General features: G+C 43.0%; 1 protein-coding gene across 1 annotated transcript; it reads left to right on the top strand.

Annotated features, from left to right (window-relative positions):
- Window positions 1-5754: 5754 nt before the first annotated feature.
- col6a2 (collagen, type VI, alpha 2) lies at window positions 5755-21364 on the top strand. The gene is made up of 32 exons (XM_089008009.1): window positions 5755-5923; window positions 8276-8364; window positions 8642-8742; window positions 8821-8964; window positions 11132-11494; window positions 11576-11596; window positions 11666-11731; window positions 11840-11938; window positions 12037-12063; window positions 12151-12177; window positions 12262-12306; window positions 12746-12799; window positions 12888-12950; window positions 13022-13084; window positions 13166-13219; window positions 13316-13351; window positions 13558-13620; window positions 13759-13821; window positions 13908-13970; window positions 14054-14116; window positions 14194-14244; window positions 14322-14420; window positions 14509-14571; window positions 14663-14698; window positions 14778-14823; window positions 14908-15060; window positions 15138-15232; window positions 15905-16086; window positions 16175-16353; window positions 16429-16467; window positions 20069-20412; window positions 20497-21364. The coding sequence occupies exons 2-32, from the start codon at window positions 8289-8291 to the stop codon at window positions 20761-20763; spliced, it is 3045 nt and encodes a 1014-aa protein (XP_088864135.1). The 5' UTR covers window positions 5755-5923; window positions 8276-8288; the 3' UTR covers window positions 20764-21364.
- Window positions 21365-21567: the final 203 nt, after the last annotated feature.

Here is a 21567-nt window from a genome sequence, read left to right as displayed (position 1 = left end):
GTCTGCTCACTGTTATTTACGCACATGAGCACACGCGAACCTGCTTGTGGAAAAAAAATGGAGCCTCCATAGTTAAACGCCCCAAAAGTCATCTTATGGAAAAGCAAAAACATATGGGAGAATACACCCTCAAAAGTCGAACAAGCTCAAGTTGTCATGAAGTATTTTCTCTTTTTTTTTCTTTTTTTTGCACCACAAAATGGCTCCATTCTTTTTGTTAATTTACCTTGTATTTATAAGCGCCTTTCAAAACTCAATCAAGGACACTCTACAGCAGGGGTGTCAAAGTCATTTTTTTCCGCGGGCCACATTGTAGTTATGGTTTCTTCTCGAGGGCCGTTATGAATTTGGGGAACCCATTAGAATGTTTAAATCCCTTCAAATATTACATATAGAGCACACAGCAAATTAATGAATAACTTGTTTTCAAATCTGAAGTCAAGAATAATGACTTTTATTGTGGTTGACATCTAAAAATATGAAATTTTGGCTCAGATTTTAGCAATCATCATGGAATTTAACAAGTTTGATTTGCTTTCGCGGGCCGAAAAAAATGATGTGGTGGGCCGGATTTGGCCCGCAGGCCTTGACTTTGACACCTGTGCTCTACAGTCACAGGATAAGATTTTTTTCTGCGGAGCCATCATTTACTCAACCCGGAAATAACTCACTCACACAAAACTTTCTTTTTGAAAAAATATAAAAAATGTAACGTATTGATAATGGGGGGGGGCTCAGTAGTCAAGTGGTTAGCGCGCCGGTTTCACAGTGCAGAGGTCATGAGCTCAAGATCCGGTCCGGTCTCCCCTTGTGGGTTTGCATGTTCTCCACCGGCCCGTGTGGGTTTTCTCCGGGTCCTTCGGTTTCCTCCCACATTCCCAAAAAAATCATGACAGGCTGATTGAACACTCAAAATTGTCCCTACGTGTGAGTGTGAGAGCGAATGGTTGTTTGTCTCTGTGTGCCCTGCGATTGGCCGGCAACCAGTTCAGGGTGTCCCCCGCCTCGTGTACGAAGACAGCTGGGATAGGCTCCAGCACCCCCCATCACCTTAATGAGGACTACGCAGTACGGATAATGAATGGATTGATTGGTAATGGGTAAAAAAACTGTGACCAGCGGACTAGTCAATCGCTGGTGACTAAATAACATCATGTAAAATATTGTAGACTTGACAGTTGATTGTATGATTGTACGTGTGTGATTAATACAAGGAATAGTGTTTTATTGTATTTATTTTTTCTTATATACACAGTACCGTATATCAAAGTACCGTATTTTCCGATTTAAAAGGCACCCCCAAAAGCCTTGATTTTGTTTAAAAGATGACCCAGAGCCTTATATGTGAAGTAATAATGTGCCACAACAGGTCTCACAACTACTGTCAACAGCCACCGACTCCATTTCACCCCCCTGTAGAAGAAGTATTGCATAACCACAGCCTCTACTGTAGCGCCTTATAATGTGGTGTGCCTTATATTTGGAAAACTTTATTCATTTATATATTAAATTTGCAAAACATTATTTTTAATTCATTGAAAATGTGCCTTATCGTCCAGTGCACCTTATACAGTAAATTATCGTTATATCGATATTCTCGGGAGTCGGAAAAAATATCGATATAACCGGACTATCGATATATCCGATCCTGCGGCATGTAAATTTTCTCCTTGCGTTCATTGAAATAGTATCGTAATAAGCAGTACTATCGAAATAACCGATATCGATATAACAAGACTTTACTGTATTTGGAAAAGGTTTGAAAAGACACCATTCTTTAGGGGTGCGCCTTATACTCTTGTGCTCCTTATACAACAGAAAATACATTACAGCGGTAAATAAAAAATAGCATATTAAAATCATGTTTTAAAAACAACAATGCTTTTTAAAAAACTACATAAATTAAAAATGGGAAAATTATCAGCTCTCACCGTTTTTTTTTCTTTCCCTTTTGTTAAAACAAAAAACTTCCTGAGCTGAGTCGAACACTTTCCTTGCAATCTTTTCTACTCTTTTTTTTCCACATTCGCGCCGTTACATTTTTCCGTGGGACATTTCCGTCATTTGAAATGTGCAGGAACTGATTTTTTTAATACAGTACGTGAACGAGGGAATTGTTTGCCGTGGAATTTTCTGATGACCATTGGAATATTTATTCCTCCCCAATGTCAAGTAACAGAAAGAGAGAGAGAGACGCCCAATGACCCGAAACCCCTTTGAGGACAAGCACTTTTGAAAAAGGGGCCATCCAAACAAAATCGTCTGAAACTCGCAACAGTTTAAGTTCACGCTGCGCTTTCATAGGTGCCCTTGAGCAACAGTCGGGCTCCACGCCAGCTTTGATGCTCTCCTTAACCTCTGACTTCATTGTTGAAGGCTCAGAGAGAGCCGGATTCTCTTCTGTGGGACAGACACATCTCAAAAAGAGTCCACAAAGTCTGTCATTTCTAACTTCATGGATACGCAAAACAGAAACAGCGTATTGACGCGTAAATCTAAAAGCGCCACACCTGTTTTCAATTGAAAGTTCACTCTTGGCCGACTGAACAATTCCAGTGGAATCGTCTCAGCGTGATTTCTGTTTTCAGACTTGATATCGAGCCACCGATTGGACCAACGCCACGTCTGTGCTTTGTTTCATGAGACTCATTTTCGTTTCGGGATATTTCTATGAACCAAAGTGTAGAATCACACTTTTTTCAGCAGAGTTTGCATGTGATGTTTCAGTCGCTTTTGTGTGTATGTGTTTCCAGAGCTGTTGCTTTGAAATTTGTCTTGGCACGGAGCGCTATTTTCTGTACTTCTTTCTTCCTCCTGTTTTTTTTTCGAAAGCTGCAAGGAGGCCTTTCGGATTACTGTCAGAGCTCAGCACTGTTCCACTCTGGGCGAGAAGCGAGTGACGGAAGTAGAGCATGTGAAGAGCAGCGAGGTAACGACTCTCGGCTGCTTTGCCTCAACGGAAACCACATCTGGAGAAAGTGAGATCAGAGATTCCGAAGAGACACAAGATAAAGGAAGGGTGGATGTTATCACTATTGACAGTCTGCTCGGGCTAAAACGGGTCCTTTTGCACACGGGAGCTGCACTAGAACATCCAACCCCAAAGCTCAGCAAAATGTGTGTTTTGTTTCCCTGTCAATCGTCTTTTGTTGTCATGTTCCATCAGTGCTCGGGGGAGTCTACAGCTTGAAGTGAATTTGCAGTTTTTTTGGAAAAAGTTCAATGATAATGGAACTGTTTATGATTCTGGGACAGATTATGCAGAAATCCCAACCTCCCTCCCCCGGACTGAATGTGTTCTGGGTCCATGTGAAAGAAATTAAGAAGGATAGGAAAAAAAAATTAAAGTCTGAGAGAGCATTTGTGAGAACTGATAGAAAGAGAGAGAGGCTGCTTTCCTCCTATTTGGGGGAGAGGGCCATTCCTGTTTTATGAGTCACGGTTTTAAGAGGGAAGAGAACACCCCCTCCAACACTTTTACTCCACCATCCGATGCTCAGAGCTCCACTCCTCTTCTTCTCTTTTTAAGGAAAAACTTTTCCATGGCTAAGACAGAGATGAGATTCATTGGTGACCAGATGGGCTCCCCCCACCTCATTTTTTTCCCTCAGCCCCCCTTCCTCTGTTTCCTTGGTAAAATTTCAGCCACACCGTGCCTCCAATTAGATACGGACTCAGAATCCGCTCTGCTTTCCCATCATTTGAGATTTGTGAATGTAAAACGTTTTAATTCCAAACTCAAGAGCCATTCGGATACAATTAAACGATTTCCACCAAAATGGCCACCGCCATACAAACATTTGTTGATGTACGAGCAGGAAAATGTTACATAAACATGTCAATCACAAACATGGGTAAATGAAGACAAAATTATTTCATAAGACATGAAATAAAACAACTGTTATGTTCCTACTTCATTTCTGAAAACATTCTAATAGCCAAAAAAGTGCTTTCTCCCATTCAGGATGCGCCATGCCAGGTTTGTCAATTATCAACTTTCAAACTGTTGGATTTTAATACTATGGTGATTTTTGGTGCCATTACAGATAATAATCGAAAACATCGATTTAGGCAAGTCGCAGTCTCAGCTGAGGAGACTCCATTTTGAACGTGAGGGACTATTTCGCAAGACTCGCAACCATTACGTTTGACTTTACTTGTTCTGCCGTACAGTGATACCTCCTCCCCTTGTTCCAAACCGATCGGTTATTCATGTAGCAGATGTGGAACAGCAATTACAAACCTCTGACCCCTTTGTTTTGAGCTGGGTAAGGCATTAGTGGCTACGAGCCACCACAAGCCCCCTGAGAAATTGGAGCAAATTGGACAAACTGACATGATAGAACATGTGATGCTGCAGCTGCCTCAGTGCACCGTGTCAACCCTCTCAAAAGGAAACTTCCTGGTCTATCTCGAGCGTGGAGACAAATGAGCAGGTAAAAACGGCAAGAAGGTTCAAGGACCGTTTGGCCGTGTTTACGCCGTGTATAAACTCCTCCAACTTCACCAACTGATTTCAAACAGACATAAGCGAGGGTCCTTTGTGAACGAGAGTGTGGGAGTTCTTTAGTCTGCTTTTCATCCTGTTTACTTATATTCACTTTCTCATCACGTGATGTGCTCAACCGCCTGGAAGTATTTCAAATAAGGGGACGCATCCTTGATTTGGGGCCCCATTGACCGACGGTCCCCCACATTTTTTTAATGTCACAGACTAGTTGAGACAAGTACCTGCAACCATTTTAATGGCTGCTTTTAAAGCGTTAGTATTGACAATACTGATAATTATGGACGAATTCAAGATTTCATGAACATAGTTTTTATTTTCATTAATTTCAGCGTTATTATATAATTAAACACATACAATGAAACGTGCCAGTCGGGAATATTACATGCGCTCAAAAATAATATTTTCGATGATCCTACATCCGGGGCCTGCATCGTTGCGACTTCCAAATATGGCCGATCGGATGACAACACGATTGATTGTTGCTTTTTTCCGTTGGCTGCCGGCTACTTATTAGCAGCTAAACTGTGCACATTTTGCTTGCATTTTTCATGCGCTCCACTTGTTTAGACGGTTAAACTGGTTTCTTGTTGTTTTTGACGATAGACCACCCGGAAGAGCACGTCGCCTTAGAGATGCAACTACGGGATGAAGTTTATTATCTTGTCCAAATTGTTTTCTCTTTGGAAGCCATGGCTGCCCATCAGCTATGCGTTTAGCCGTACGTTTGGTCGATTCGTTGCGATTACGTTCTGTATACGTCTTTTTCTTTGGTTTATTGGGCGATTCGATTTATTTCAAAACGCAAAACCAACGTTAGATTGGGGAACTGCGATGGGTTCGAGTCAAGATCTGTCCAATTTGGAAATGAGAGCACGCCCCATTTTTACCAATTCAAGAGTCGCAAGGACTAATGTCTGTTTTCAAGTACAAAGGGTGTAAAAGTAAAAAGTGGCCATAAAAGGAAAATGTTAAAACCTGAAACATCATTTTAGGTACAGTAATACCAGCGTACATTGTTACATCACACCACGTTGCGTGTTGAGAGTTTTCACACCAGAGCCAATTTAAGTTTTGGCACATTTCCTTGCCACATTGGCCTGCGTTCCAATGAGCCTGTCGTACGCGCACGCGTACGACAGGCATGTATTAGTCCTGCAGGGCCAGGGCGCCCCCAGGTGGACGTTTACAAACTCCTGGTACACGTACGGGAGGAGGGATCAGTACTTTCGGTTGGGGCTGGACCGGGACAGGAGAACGAACGGACGGACTCTTCTGCCGAAAGTCAACGCGTATCCAGGACTTCATTTCCCGTTTCTCCCCCTCTTTTTTGTCTGTGTTCCCCCTTTTCTGAAATGAGGCAATAACCCACACTGGACCAGCGGTGCATAAGTTTTGAGGTTGGAAATATTTCGGGTAAGTGGGACTTTTTGAATGCACAACAATGTGCATTTCTATTTCTTCTCATCTGCTCTTTTCTGTATATTTTGTTGTTCTTTTTAGACGTATAAAGTTGAGCAAAGTTGTGGCAGAACAAAAAACGGTTGATGTAACTTCATTGAATATTACAGTCAAACTATACGTTTTGCCTCAATTATCACATCATATACGTGTTTGTGGTTTTGCAGGTTGAGTTTAAAATAAAAGCGTCACTTTTCTGGTCGGTGGGTTGAGTGGGGACATATACAGGAGCGACTTCTCCGCATCCTTTTACTTTTTGTCCGCCAGAGGGAGACAATTTGTCGATCGCCACATGTGGAAAGACCCAAAACGAGGCGCGAGACGTGATTCTAAACGGAATCGTATTTTGTTGAACGTGGGAGTTTGTTTGAAGGAATTGTTTTTTTAATCCATTCCATAATGAGTTTATCCTCACTGCTCTGAGTCTCAGGTTGCAAAATCTCAACTGCGGCCTTGCGATGTGGAGTTTGCATGTACTTTTCCTTCACCCCACATACCAATAGCATGTATGCTAAGTACAATTAAAATTGTCTATAGTTGTGCATTTGGGTGTGAATGTCTATTTCTCAACTGAGTGTGTCCTGCCGTTGACGGGTAATCAATCCAGGGTGGTGACCCCGCCTCTCGCCCGAATTTGGCTCCTCGTGGTTATTCAGTCAGGGCCTATCAGGCACAGTTGTGAAACCAAAGGCCTTGTGGCCAAATTCGATGTGCCGCAGCATTCCATGTTGCAAATGTATTAGTGTATCAGAACCACAATTCATTTTCTTGACTCATATTTTACTTATTTATTTAATATCATCTATGTTTTCCATAGATTTGTAAATTAAATTGTCCATTCACATCCCAGGAAAGCTCAATGTTCATCTAAAATCAATGGTGACAGTTTTTTAAAAAATACTGAAAAAAAATACAGAAATATATACTTTTTGATTGTACTGGTATCAAAGAAATACATAAAAGTTATCTAATCTTAACGCCCTTACCACTATCTTTTGTTGTTAACATTGAGACTGGCAACACTTCCCGATTGAGCTCCTGAACACGATTTTCCAGATGTTATTTGAGGGTTGACCAGTAGAGGGTGCCACAGCTAATACACACGTAAGAATGATAAGAATAAGAACATTTTTATTTGTCCCAAAATTGAGAAATATAATATAAATAAGATTTGCCGTGACGTGTCCGTTATCAGCAGTGTCGCCTGGACTTTTCAGGGGAGTGAACATTTTGAGATGTGCTCGGAAAAGTGTCACAGTGTCCACATTTCATCATCCTGTAGCTTGCTTTGAAGAAACAATAGCAGACATGTTCTTCTGATATGATATATTCATAACCAAGTAAATTTGTGTATATATTATTTACATATATCAATGTTGGCAACAAGGTGAACATTTCACATCTGCCTCACGATTGAGAGTTTCTGGTTTCAGTGTTTCCTGTGAGGAGATTGCATGTCCTCTCCATGTTTGCGTTTTTTATTCCTCAAGTAGCTTTCTTTCACATTCCTTTGACAGGCATGTTAGGTTCAATGAAACTGAAATTTTCCGTAGATGTGAATGTCAATTGTTGTTTATCATGATCAGGGGTGTCCAAACTGTTTTCAAAGGGGGCCAGATTTGGTGTGTTAAAACTGTACGGATGGGGAGGAGGGCAACCTCGGTGGATGTTCTTTACATATAACAGCAATTAATTTTAATAAATTTCAGCAAGCCTTTCTATGTTTACTTTTTTAGTTTACATTCAGCTATCATCAGCATGTGTTTCTGTTCATTTGAATCAGGGATATCAAAATTGAATTTACATTGAAAACTGATTGAATATTCATTTAATTTAAATTTTTTACACATTTGTATTAACTTTTTTTTTGCAACAGTTGGACAGAAGTAATTATGTTGATTGTCGTCATTTTACAAATTTTTAAATTGCCATTTTAGAATATTTAGGGGCTCTTGCTGTGGCGACCCCTTGAAGGGAAAAGCCGAAAGGAAAAGAAGAAGATTCAGTCAATGACACTTTTACTAATTTGCTGTTCCTAATTAAGCCTCAAGGGGGCAACACCTAGCAGACGCAGGTAACCGCTATTGACCAATGTATTCATTTTACATGCGAACCAGACATTATAAATTTTATGACGGAAGCTGTGGGCTGGATTAAAATTGACCACGGGCCGCATTCGGCCCCCCGAGTCGGATTTTGGATGCAGGTGTATTCTACATGATTGACCGGTGACCAGTCTGGGGTACCTGGGGTGTGATTATCTCAACTCACGAGTGTTTGTGTGTGTTTATCTCTTCTATATCACAGAACGGACGACAAGATGGAGGGGTTAAAGGTCATTGCCCTATGCCTTATTTTCAGTGCACTGAGTAACGCCCAGGTACCTGAATGCAGCAGTAAGTGGATGTTTATCGCAGACTTCGACACCTACAGTTGTTTTGAGCAACATACAAACATGATGAGTGACATTGTTCAATGTTTTCCATTCAACCAACACATTAGCAAACGTTGATGAGAAGGTTTCTTCAGCCGTCATCTGTACTTTTTCAAAAAGTACAGATGACGGCTGAAGAAACCTTCTCATCGATGGACCACTCCTGTACGACTGAGAGCTTACACAGACGTATTAGCAAACGTCGTCTCGCTAACACTGTTGCCCTTCTTTTGCTCCAGAAAAGAGAGACTGTCCTATTGACGTGTACTTCACCATTGACACGTCTGAGACCATCGCCCTGCAGGAGTCTCCCCCTGGATCACTTGTGGAGAGCATTAAGGTTCTTTTTTTTACACCCAAAAGATGCCCAGCTGGTCACAACAGCAACGGCGAGTTTCCAACTTGCTTTCGCATGTAGCTTTTCAGTGAGCAATTTGCCGATCGTTTGGAAGCGGCCGAGCTTCGAGGCGCCGTGCGAATCAACTGGAATATCGGTGGACTACACTTCTCCCAGAGACAGCAAGTGTTCAGCCGCATCGGATCCAAGAGTGATTTCATATCTGTAAGTTGCGCGCCGTGATTGTTTGTCATCATGATGAAAGTTTTGGTCATGTCATTTGCTTCGGATATTCCATCCAACCTAAATGTCGGTTGAACACATTTTTAACTCATTCACCGCCACTTGATGTGCAAAACTATGTCCACTCCAGTGCCAGAGTTTTTGTCATTTTCACTTGAATTCAAGGACCCACAGAACATTGAGTTTTAGGACTACATACAGTAAACATTCAATACAGCGTTAGAAACCTTACACTCTCTTCTTTCATCAGAAAAAAATAGTTAATTCCTAAGTTTTATGGATCTGGAGTTATGTGAGCGTGAAATGGGGGTGGCTGTCCAAAATACAATACAATATGTACATATTGATTTATATAGCGCTTTAACAACAGCTGAAGCTGTAACAAAGCGCTAACATGGAGGAAAGGCAATTGCTGCCCCCTCGCGGGACGGAAAAACATTGGCAGAGGTCTGACCAGCGCTGTACCGGCACCCCTGCAATAAAAAACAAAATCCGAACAAATTTGGTAATGGCGCTCCACGTCACACTTTTCAATTCCCAAATAAATTCAAGAATAGCAGAGAATGAGTTGAAGGTGATTACAAACATTTATAAAACAGCTTGATCGCACGTCCTGCCTGTATTATTCACTCATTCACGGCCATTCCCGAATTTATTCGGGAATTGAAAATATGACGTAGTGCAGAATTTGTTTGGGTTTTGTTTTTTTCTTGTTTGGGTGCACTGGCCATGGCCCCTGCCAATGTTTTCCCTTCCACAAGGGGCAGCATTTCCCTTCTTTCGATGTTAGCGCTTTGTTACAGCTTCAGCTCCTGTTAAAGTATTATAAAAACCTATATCTATGTATTTGATTGTATTTTGGACAGCTGCCCCCATTTTAAGCTCAAATAACTCCAGACCCATATAATTTAGGAATTACCTCTTTTTTCTGATGAAAGAAGAGAGTCTAATGTTTGTTACGCTGCATTAAATGTTTATGTAGTCCAAAAACTCAATATTCTGTTGGTCCTGGAATTCGAGTGACAATGACAAAAACCCTAGCGCTGGAGTGGACACATTTTTGCACATCATCTGGCAGTGAATGAGTTAAAAAAAAATCTGTGAAACCGGTTCTGGATGCCATTGTTGCATTGAGCACTGACGCCTTGCATTGCTGGAGAATAAAAACAATGGCTTCAGATTCTGAGAATATGCTTTCTTGTTACACATCCAGTTATGAATATGATTCAAAAGCGTAAATGTTTGCAATCGATTAAAGAATTTATTCCATGTCATTTTTAGGCAAACGGGCGGGGGGAATGTCTCACCCAAAAAGAGGCAATAAAATGGCCACCGAGTTGTGAGGAATGAATCAGCCTGTTTCCACAGGCTGATACATTCCTTCTGTGGAGCTTGACTCCCTCTGCTGGCGGCTTTTGGATGTAACACAAGGGTTTCAAAAAAACAGCACAGCAAAATACATTGATGTGATGGAAAGATGCTACAATGCGTCTTTTTTTACGGTCAGGAGGCGGTCCTTTTCTGACGTCACGTGAGGACTCGTCACCAACTTCGGTCCAGGATAACTGTAGCCAGGTCTTCCTGAATGTTCAGCGCGAGTCTTAAAACGTAAAATATAGCTATATGCGGTGGAATCTTATTAAAATACGCCCAGTAGGAGTCATTTGAAGCCATTTTACAAATTATGGACACAACTTGTCCGGAGGCGTCGGTTGTCCTTTAAATGGCTTGACACGCATTTCCATTGAACATAATTGGATTGGATATTGGATTGGATTGGATATGCCTTTATTAGTCTCACAGTGGAGAAATTTACATTTCACAGCAGCAAAGTGATGAAATTCACGCCATTTCTTTGCCTTTTAAAGTCAGCTGCGCAAATGTTTTTTTCTTAACCGGGCAAAAGAATCTGATTTCAACATATGCTAAACAACCGGATAAAAAAAACACAACATTTTTGAGTGGGGCTTTTTGCTGACCAAGATGAGAAAAGGCGGAGTCAGGCTCAAATTTGGTTCACGTGTACGCCATTAGTTATTTTCATTCAAAACCCTGGAAATAAATTGATCCACAAATGAGTTTAATGTTGGACGCTGACCCCCCTGTGTTGCAGCGAGTTGGCTAAATAAGACCTTTTACGGTTTTCCAGGGCGTCAGGGGAATCCGTTACCTGGGAAAAGGCACCTACACCGATTGCGCCCTCACCAACATGACCATGGAAATGCTTCGCTCTCCCTCATACCCCAACGCCCTTCGATTTGCCGTGGTCATCACTGACGGTCACGTCACCGGAAACCCATGCGGGGGTATCAAAGTGGCGGCGGAGAGGGCGCGGGATGAAGGCATCCGTATTTTTGTGGTGGCGGCGTCCAAGAATATCGACGAGACCGGCTTGAGGGAGATCGCTAATGCTCCGGCGAGCGTTTACAGGAGAGACTTCTTAGCTGTGGATCTGAGTTCCGGAAGAGCTGTCATCCAGACGGACACCATTGACCGCATCATTCAGACCATGGTGACTAAAACGCTAATGTAGCCCAGCGTGGACCTCACCTGGCCCCCTTTTAACACTAATTTTTCTTCTGTCTTTTCACAGAAACATCAATCATTTGTTGAGGTAATGCAAAAAAAATATATATATATATAATATTGTTTATGATAACCATTGATTGTTTTTTTTTTGTAGTGCTACAAAGTGTCTTGCCTGGAGACTGAGGGCCCACCTGGTCCTAAAGGCCATCGAGGACAGAAAGTAAGATTTCCATCAACACACACACATACACACAGCATTCACCCATTTTGTTCTTGTCCACCGTTTCCACTTTTACCTTCATTAACCATGCCCCCTTTTTCACGGCAGGGTGCTAAAGGAGACAACGGTGATCCAGGTCCAAAAGGACAAAGAGGACGTCCGGGCGACCCGGGTATCGAAGGACCCATCGGTCAGCCTGGCATCAAAGTATGACGCATCTTCTGCACGCATTGACGACACAAGATTATCGATTTTCCCGTATCGCTGATTTATTTAATTATTTTTTGATACTTTTTTTTTCAAAGGGAGAGGCCGGACTTAAAGGCGACAAGGTGAGACTTTGGTCTTTTCCCCCGTTTAAAATGTCTTAGCATTGAAGGATCATTCCGAGTGACTATGAATGAATTCTCTGTCGACAGGGAGAACTGGGGGCTCAAGGAAAAAAGGTAAGACGAAGATCATTTGGAACATTTATCACACCGCAGCCAATCTGGGCTCTGATGAGTTGTTAATCTTGTTTTTGTTATCAGGGTGTAGCCGGAATCGCGGGACGTAACGGAACGGATGGACAGAAGGTGAGAATAAAACAATACCTTCGCAATGGTGCGCTAGTCGATTAGCTGGCATGTCGGCTCCCCCCATAGATCAGAGATTCAGGGTTCGATTCCAGCTCAGGCATTCCTGTGCCTGCGTGGGTTTTCTCCGGGTACTCCAATTTCCTTCCAGGTTCCAAAAACATTCACGACAGCTTGTTTGTAGACTCCAAAATGTCCCGAGGTATGATTGTGAGCGTGAATGGCCGTTTGCCGATGTGTGCCCTGTGATTGGGTGGCAACCGGTTCAGGGTGTCCTTCGCCTACTACCCGAAAACGGCTGGAATAGGTTCTGGCACACCCATTACCCTAATGAGCAGATTAGAAACTAATTGGATATGATGTTTTTGGATAATCCCGAGCAAATGAGGGGAATGAGCAATTTGAGACTGTGTTTTATCCACTTATGATTTTCTTACAGGGCAAAATTGGACGCATCGGCGCTCCCGGCTGCAAAGGAGATCCAGGAGACAGAGTACGACAATATAATCATCAAAATCTTTCAACGGGTGCTCCGACCTGTTAAAAATAATAATAATTATCAATAAATTTCATCCTCGTAGGGTTCTGACGGTCACCCAGGAGATGTCGGCGAACGTGGTTTTGCTGGAACTACCGGAGACAAGGTCAACACACTGAATTGCCATCAAATCAAAATGATCATTCCATAACACTTGTCAGGGTTATGTGCCTGCAGGGGGATCCTGGACGTTCTGGAAGATCCGGTCCTCTTGGGATTTCTGGCGAAGGTGGACCGAAGGTAATGAGGATGATTGAGACTCATATTAGTGACGAAAGCACTTTGGATGGATTGTTAACCACTCTGGGGTGTCGTTCACAGGGAGAAAGGGGAAGTCCCGGATCGCCCGGCTTGCCTGGACTGAAAGGAACTGCTGTAAGATTCAGAAATATAAACCCCCAACCACACATAAAAATGAAATAAAATCTGTGATTGTTTCACCTTTATTCATCTGTGCATTTTGTTTTTTAGGGGACCCCAGGACTTCCTGGATCCAGAGGAGAGCCCGTAAGGCCAAACAATCCAATAGCTGATCTTGGTTTTTTTCCCTCACTCTGTTTTTGACTTGGTTCGGATTTTCCTTATTTTGTTTAATTTTATGTAATCTAATTAATAATTCAATTACTATTTTATTTTATTTTCATTCGTTTTAATTTATTCATTTATTCATTTATTCAATTATTCATTTCTGCTTATTTGTTTGTTTGGTCTAGGGGAGGCGAGGAGACTATGGACCAAAAGGTGCTCAAGGACCAGATGGAGTCAGGGGTGACAAGGTAGGACTTTGTGTGCGTTCACGATGGCACCCTTCAAGTCTAAAGGAGGAACGTTTCCACCTTCAAGCGCACTCGGTCATTGACTCTTGCGTACTACAAAAACAATAATAATTTATTACATACCGTCCTGTTATTTAGGGTGAAATGGGATCAGAAGGCTTGAGGGGTCTTCCTGGTGAATCAGGAAACAAAGGCGCAAAGGTAAGAACATGTTCTCAAATGTTTTTCAACGGGAGCCATTTAGTTCCATCGTTTCACCCGTCATCGATCACGTTTCATCTCAACAGGGGGACAATGGCCTCCCGGGTCCCAGAGGACCCCCGGGCGCACCTGGAGAATCTGGTCGCAATGTAGGTTACATGATTTCTTTGGGAATATTGCCCAAAGCTGTCCTTTTTTTCGACATCTATATTGGAGTTTGTTTTCATCGTAGGGTACACGAGGAGACTTTGGCGATGCCGGACCAAGAGGGGATCCGGGACAAGTTGGACCTAAGGTGGATGTCGCTTTTTCTTCATCGCATGGGATGACACATGAATAGTGTTTTTAATTTTTTCTTTCATGTCAATTCAGGGAGACCCCGGAAGACCTGGCTTCAGTTATCCTGGACCGAGAGGATCTTCGGTACCAAAAAAATCTTTCACGGGTGGACTTTTGTATGCTAGCGGTTGACGCCACGACATCTCAACCCTTTTCTGTAGGGCGAGAGAGGAGAGAAGGGAAATCGCGGTCCACGTGGCAGCAGAGGAGACTGCGGTCCCAAGGGCGAGCCCGGAAATAAAGGACCTTCCGGAGAGCCAGTAAGTTTCCCTTTTGGGTGGCGAGGAGTCTTTGTATACCGTATCATGCCGTCGTACGCGGATTCACAACTTTTTTTTTCTTCCAAAGGGTGAACCGGGACCTCAGGGTGAGCCTGGACCCAGGGGATCTCGAGGCGACGCCGGGCGGGATGTAAGTCATACAAAACTGTCGCAAAGTTGTTTTTTGAGGTGACAATCCAATGACTCATTTGAATCATCATTTCTTTTTGTTTTTTTTTAAGGGAGATTCTGGTCCTGAGGGAGACCCCGGCCTCACCGTAAGTCTCTCGTTTAATCACATCAATTAAAACGTGAAATACGTGATTGGCCGTACCGAACGATGTTTTTTTTTCACAGGAATGCGACGTCATGAATTACATCAGAGAAACGTGTGGTTGCTGTGGTGAGCCCCCGGCAGCATCCTTCATCGCATTCGAGACCTCTGAGCCAACGCCACATCCTTAGAGTTTACCTTTTCTATTTGCAGATTGCGAAAAACGATGCGGCCCTCTGGACATTGTGTTTGTCATTGACAGCTCTGAATCAGTTGGCCTGACCAACTTTACTTTGGAGAAAAACTTTGTCATCAACACCATCAACCGATTGGGATCACTGGCCAAAGACCCCGAGTCACAAACAGGTCATCATCCTTGGGCAGTTCAAGTTTCGGATCCCCCCCGTGGAAACTTGTCTCTCTCAACTTGATTTTCTTTCCAGGCACAAGAGTGGGAGTCGTTCAGTACAGTCACAGTGGAACTTTCCAGGCCATCCGCCTCGACGATCCCAAAATTGATTCGCTTTCCGCTTTCAAGGTCTCGCCAAAATTTGGACGGTTGCTGCATTTTTACATTTTCATTGCCATGGAGTATTTATTTATTTATTTATTTATTTATTTATTTATTTAGTAATTATTTTGTTGATGTATTTATTTATTCTTATTTAATATCTGTTTATGTAATTATTTATTGCCGTTTGTTTATTTCTTTATGTATTTTTAGTTATTTAAATAATTTATTAATAATTTATTTATGTATTTATTTATTCAGCCATTCATTTGTTTCTTTATTTATTTTTAGTTTTTTCAATAACTGTTATTTATTCATGTTTATTTGCGTGTTTATTTAATTATTTATTTATTCTGCCATTCGTTTATTTATGTATTTATTTACTTTTAGGCATTTAAACAATTGTTATTAATGTATTTATTTATAGTTATTTAAATAATTGTGTTTATTTGGTTATTTCTTTATTTTTGTTGTTTTTCACACAAAAAAATACAACAAAACATTGGCCCGACAGTTTTGTTTTGTGATTTCATGGATTTGCTGAGACTATAAAAAAATCCTACAGACCAGGCATTCGACTTCATTCAGATTTTTTTTCCTGTTAGGATCACCATATAAAGGTTATCCGCAGTATCGCCTGGCCGTATTGTAACCGTAAATTCAACTCGAACCGCTTTCTTGGTTTGCCATGAAATTCAGGATGCGGTGAAGCGCATGGAGTGGATCGCCGGGGGAACGTGGACTCCATCCGCTCTGAAGTACGCCTACGACAATCTGATCCGGGACAGCCGTCGAGCCAAAGCCAACGTCACCGTGGTGGTGATCACCGACGGACGTTTCGACCCCAGAGATGATGACTCCTTGCTCACCTACCTCTGCAGGTGCCTCTCGCCGCAAACGCATTTGGCCATATCGGTCGTTCGTGTCGACGCACAGGTGGAGTTAAAATGTTTTCTTTTGTGGCAATAGCGATCCCAGTGTGGACGTGAGCGCCATTGGTATTGGGGACATGTTCGACCAGATTGAGGAGAATGAAATTCTGAAGAGCATCGCCTGTCAGAGGGACGGAAGGGTTCTGGGCATGAGGCGCTTTGCCGACCTGGTGGCCGAGGAGTTCATCGACAAGATCGAGACCGTCCTCTGCCCAGGTACACGTGGACGGGTAGCACCGTGACTTTCAAAGGTTCCATTCTCACTAATTCCGTGGATGTCTTTTATTCTAGATCCCGTTGTCATATGCCCCGACCTGCCATGCAAGACAGGTGAGCCTTTTGAAGCTTTTGCAAATTGGGCGCCGTTTATCAAGAGTCTGACACTTCTGTCTTTCTGCTTCTTTGTCTTCGGTTGAGTTGGATCCGCTTTTTCCAGCTTCAGCTATTGATCAAGCGCTATAGAAACCAATATCTATGCATGTATTGTATTGTATTTTATACAGCTACCCCATTTCAATCTCAGATAACTCCAGACCCATATATTTTAGGAAGTAATTCTTTTTTTCTGATGAAAGAAAAGAGGTTTCTTACGCTGTGTTGAATGTTTATGCAGTCCTAAAACTCAATATTCTGTGGGTCTCGGAATTCTACCGATAATGACAAAAACCCTGGCACTGGAGTGGACACATTTTTGCACATCATCTGGCAGTGAATGAGTTAAATAGACTTTAGAACAAATGTATGTTCAAAAAAACATACAACATCACAATTTAAACACATTGACAGTACATTGTCCAATTTTGGGTGTTCTCGTCATGTGGCCATTCATCAATTAAAGGACAACCGACACCATTTTTTTGTTTCCTAATTGACATCAGAAAAACATTTTATAGCATCTAAAATACCCAAAACATGCAGGCTGATATTTTTAGTCAAATGCAAAACACCAATAAAAAGGACTTTAAGTGTCCCAACACTGCCACAAATCAGCTCGAAACTGGGGATTTTCAGAAAGTCCCGCCCCCAGTTCGTGACGTCACGCCAGGACATCTTGCCTTGCTCCAGAATCAAAACAATAGCTTCAGAGAGTTCAGATTCGGAAAAAGATCCTTTCTTGTGACTCATCCAGTTATGAATATGATTCAAAGAGTTCTGAAGAGTAAAGCAGAAATGTTTGCAATCGATGAAAGAAGTCCTTCCGTATCAATTCGAGCCGTCTGGACTCCAATGTAGCGCCCAGAAAATGAACAAGTTGGCGCACAAGCTCCATTGGAAATGGGCTGATTTCTCCGCTGGGAATTTGTGTAAGCTTACACCTTCTTATGCATTTTACCGCAATTGGCTGCGACACACAACGATTCACCATTGCATTATTAATGTAGTTTTCCTTCTAATTCCGCCATCAACATGGATCAACACAATGTTTTCAGACCAAACAAAGTACCCAAAATGCATTGTGTGTCGCTTTCTCGGTCACGGGCGTTCCCTCTGTTCCCTCCCCCTTTCGTGACGTCACGCCAAGACGTCTTGCATTGCTTGTGAATCAAAACAATGGCTTCAGATTCGGAGAATATGCTTTCTTGTTACACATCCAGTTATGAATATGATTCAAATAGTCCTGATGAGCAAAGCATACATGTTTGCAATCGATTAAAGAATTTTGAGGCAAACGGGTGGGGGGGAATGTCTCACCCAAGAAGAGGCAGAAAAATGGCGACCAGCTCCGGTGAGGAATGAATCAGCTCGTTTTTTCCATAGGGTGATACTATCTTTCCATTGAGTTTGCCTCCCTCTGCTGGCGGCTTTTGGGTGTAAGACATGGTTTAAAAAAAACAGTACAGCAAAATACATTGACGTGATGGAAAGATGCTACAATGCGTCTTTTTTACGGTGAGGAGGCGGTCCTTTTCTGACGTCACGTACGGACTCGTCACCAACTCAAAAACAAGACTTCCTGAATGTTCAGCGCGAGTCTTAAAACGTAAAATTGAGCTATATGCGGTGGAATCTTATTAAAATACGCCCAGTAGAAGTCATTTGAAGCCATTTTACAAATTATGGACACAACTTGTGCGGAGACGTCGGTTGTCCTTTAAACTTTCAGGTAAGTCAAAAGCCGTGTCCCAAACAACCATTTTACAGCGACAATCTGTAACCAAACAGAAAAACACAGAAACACGCTTGACATTTCACCGCCTCGATGGAGTCTAATCCCTTAGGAAAACAGTCTTAAGCGATTACTGGAATTATATTCGACCGTGGCTGATGCTCCACGATACCGAATGACCTTTTTTTTAGAAAGTCGATGACACTCGGTCCAACTTGACCATCTTATTTTCTGCCATATGTTGGTGGGAGCCCGCCCACAATGTCATTCCGCCCCCTTGTTGCAGGAGGGCGCTTGACTCCGTGGCGAGGCCCTCCCGCGTGGAGACCTCTGGCCGTGCAAGGCACCCCCTCAATGGTCCCCACCTCTTTGGAGGGTGTGGCCGGCCTTCTCAATCAACTGGGCAAGGAACAATATGGCGTCGGCGTGGCGACCATGGCGTACACCGCCCAACGAGCAAAACTGGCCAAGGGAGCAGACAGGCAGGAGTGGACCCGGCTGTTCATCGACTCCTTCAAATATGTCTACGGAGACATAATGGGAGACCCCGAGAAAGCTAAAAGGCTCTGCTAATGCTAAGACGCTAACCCCGCTACCTCATGGATGTGCTACCTGGCCGGACATCAAGATCTTAACAACACTGCACCTTTTAATTCAAATACGTGCAATATATCACGCAATCTAATGTGAGAGAATCGCATCGACCTTAGATTAGAATAGGTTTGATGAGCCTTTATTTGTCTCACAGTAGAGAAATGTGCATTTCACAGCAGCAAAAACAAAATACAGGAGCTGCTGTAAAGGCAGCCACTCTCGCGGCACCATCTTGAAGTCAAAATAACAAATAATGTGACACAATGCAAAAGGCACAGACACTCATTCAATCTTAAGCACTTTCTGCACCCTTGTTGTATGAAGCAGTTCTAGATGAAAGAGAGGATCAAAGCGTCCTTTTCACCAGTGGATCAGGGACGTCATAGCGAAATATGCATGTCTGCTCCAAGGTAAAAATTTAAAGCAAACATGCAAGCTGTAGCAACCATTGACAAAAGGAAACTGTCTCTGACTGAAAATCCGCTTCAATTCCAAGCCGCGGCAGTTCCGCCTATGCATCGGCGCTCTGCGCGGATGCTCCTTTCTTCTCATCGCTGACTCCTCAAGCCATTATGCTGGTCTTTTGGCAGAATGACCATCGTGTCAAACTTCCCAAAAGCAAAACAAAGTTTTCTTTCTTCATTTTGGACACACCTCACCTCATCATGGATTCCATTCCATTTGGTGGAATATAGTTTCAAGGTGGCTTTGTGACCAAGCCGTGATTCCATGGTGAATCATCAGCCTCACGGAAATACACTAATGACTTCATATTTTGCGTACGTTTGTGGTGACAAATTTTAAACATTTCCTCTGTGGCTAATCCGCCCTGATCCTCCTCCACAAAAGTCACATGAGACGAATCCGTTGATGTATGATGTTGTTTTGATGAATTTAATTTGAGATGTGATGAGGGTCCCTTCATCTTTTCAAACAGAGTTATAACCACGTATGGTTTTTATATGTGCATGTTTTTTGTTTTTTGCATGTGGCTTAGCTTGTAGTCCAATAGCGAAGAGCGTTTCAGCACAGCTCTTTTTGTCATATTAGCTCAGTGGCTGCAACTTGGAAATGTGAATTTTGGATATTAATGATGAACCAAATAAATGCGAGTTGAGAGCAACGTTTCTCAGCGACGACTGCTGCACAACGACTGAAATCAAGTCGCCGGCCAAATACGATAGCTGCCATTTCCTAAGACTCACAGTGTTTTTATTGTATTTGTTTCAGAGCCCGCTGTGGCCAGCTGCGTGCAGCGCCCGGTCGACGTGGTGTTCCTCTTGGACGGCTCAGAGAGGATGGGACTGGAGAACCACCGCCGCGCCAAAGAATTCATCGAAAACATGGCTCGTCGTCTCACCTTGGCAAACGGCCCGTCAGATGAGAGGAACGCCCGATTCGCTTTGGTGCAGTACGGCAGCCCCACAGAACAGCGCGTCGAGTTCCCGCTCACCCACAACTTGACGGTCATCTCGGATTCGTTGGCAAGAGTCACCTACATGGACTCTTCCTCCGCTCTGGGCAACGCTATCATCCACGCTGTCAACAATGTGGTTTATCGAGCGGGCGCGCAGGTAGAGTGACGGTCCGCTCGTAGCGCATGCCCGTGTCGTCGAAAATGACCTTTGACCTTTAACGTTGCTTCATTTGGATTGCAGGGCAACCGTTTGGCCCGCCGCAACGCCGAGCTGGCCTTCGTGTTCATTACTGACGGCATAACATCGAGCGAGCAGCTGGAGGAGGGCGTCTCCTCAATGAAACGAGCTGAGGGAGTTCCCACCATCATCGCCTTGGGAGGCGACACGGACGAGGAGGTGCTGCGGAAAGTGGCGTTAGGTGACATGTCGTCCATCTTCAGAGGCGACGGCTACGCCGTGTTGAACAAGCCGGCTTTCTTTGAGCGTTTCCTCCGCTGGATATGCTAGTGAGGAACTGCCAAGCTCCCCGCCATAGAATTAGAATTCGTAGAATGAAAGAACACGCGGTTCTTCAAGGTACTCGTGAACACAAAAAAAGCACCAACTGAACCTGTAAGGGCTTGATCGTTATCCAATGGAAAGCACTGATATCCCACTGGTATGCGCGGAGATTGTTTAACACCCCCCCTCCAAAAACAAAAACAATAATTGGGCCAATCATCTAGTTTGTTCTATTCATTCTAAATCTATGGTCAGCGGTCCCACCTAAAAACACTCAGCAAAGATTTAATGATATGCATTTTTTATGAAGCTGATGGTCGGCTTTGTTTTGAGGGTTTTTTTTCTTTTTCTCACTCGCAGTTATCACAAAGTCAGTATTTTTACATGAAAGGTGCGATCAAGTAGAGAAAAGGACAAAGCCATTTGTTGTTCTGAGGACTTTTTTTACATGATTATAATAAACTGTACACTCTTGTCAGGGGAATACAAAATAAAAATCTGTCAAATCCCACATAATTGCCACAGGATCAACCACACGCTGAGACAAATTCAAAAACAGCCACATCTGTAAACATGAAATTCGAATAAAGTCAAATGTGGCAACTCCCACGATGTCTTTTGTGTTTTGTTTTTAAAACGCACATCTTGCTCATTGTGTCACACCTGGCATTGAGGTCAATTAAGGTACCCCCCCACCCCCCTGTAATCAAGCTTCGGTTATTTCAATTTTTCTCTTCATTCAGCCCATCCTTGAGCATATGTGGACCACAACGCCTCGGGACCGAAGACAGAATCTGTATCTTGTGTTGT

Source organism: Hippocampus bargibanti, linkage group LG11, assembly GCF_051943395.1.
Source record: "Hippocampus bargibanti isolate YZ-2025 linkage group LG11, ASM5194339v1, whole genome shotgun sequence".
Lineage (NCBI taxonomy): Eukaryota > Metazoa > Chordata > Actinopteri > Syngnathiformes > Syngnathidae > Hippocampus > Hippocampus bargibanti.
The sequence above is the reverse complement of the archived record's forward strand: the minus strand, read 5'-3'. Positions and strand labels throughout refer to the sequence as shown.

What these genes read in the sequence shown, in the direction of transcription:
- col6a2 (XM_089008009.1), top strand. Translation starts at nt 8,289, where the DNA reads ATGGAGGGGTTAAAGGTCATTGCCCTATGCCTTATTTTCAGTGCACTG. An exon ending in AACATCAATCATTTGTTGAG is followed by an intron (nt 11,597 to 11,665) that starts GTAATGCAAAAA and finishes TTTTTTTTGTAG; the next exon opens with TGCTACAAAGTGTCTTGCCT. An exon ending in AGACCCCGAGTCACAAACAG is followed by an intron (nt 15,061 to 15,137) that starts GTCATCATCCTT and finishes TTTTCTTTCCAG; the next exon opens with GCACAAGAGTGGGAGTCGTT.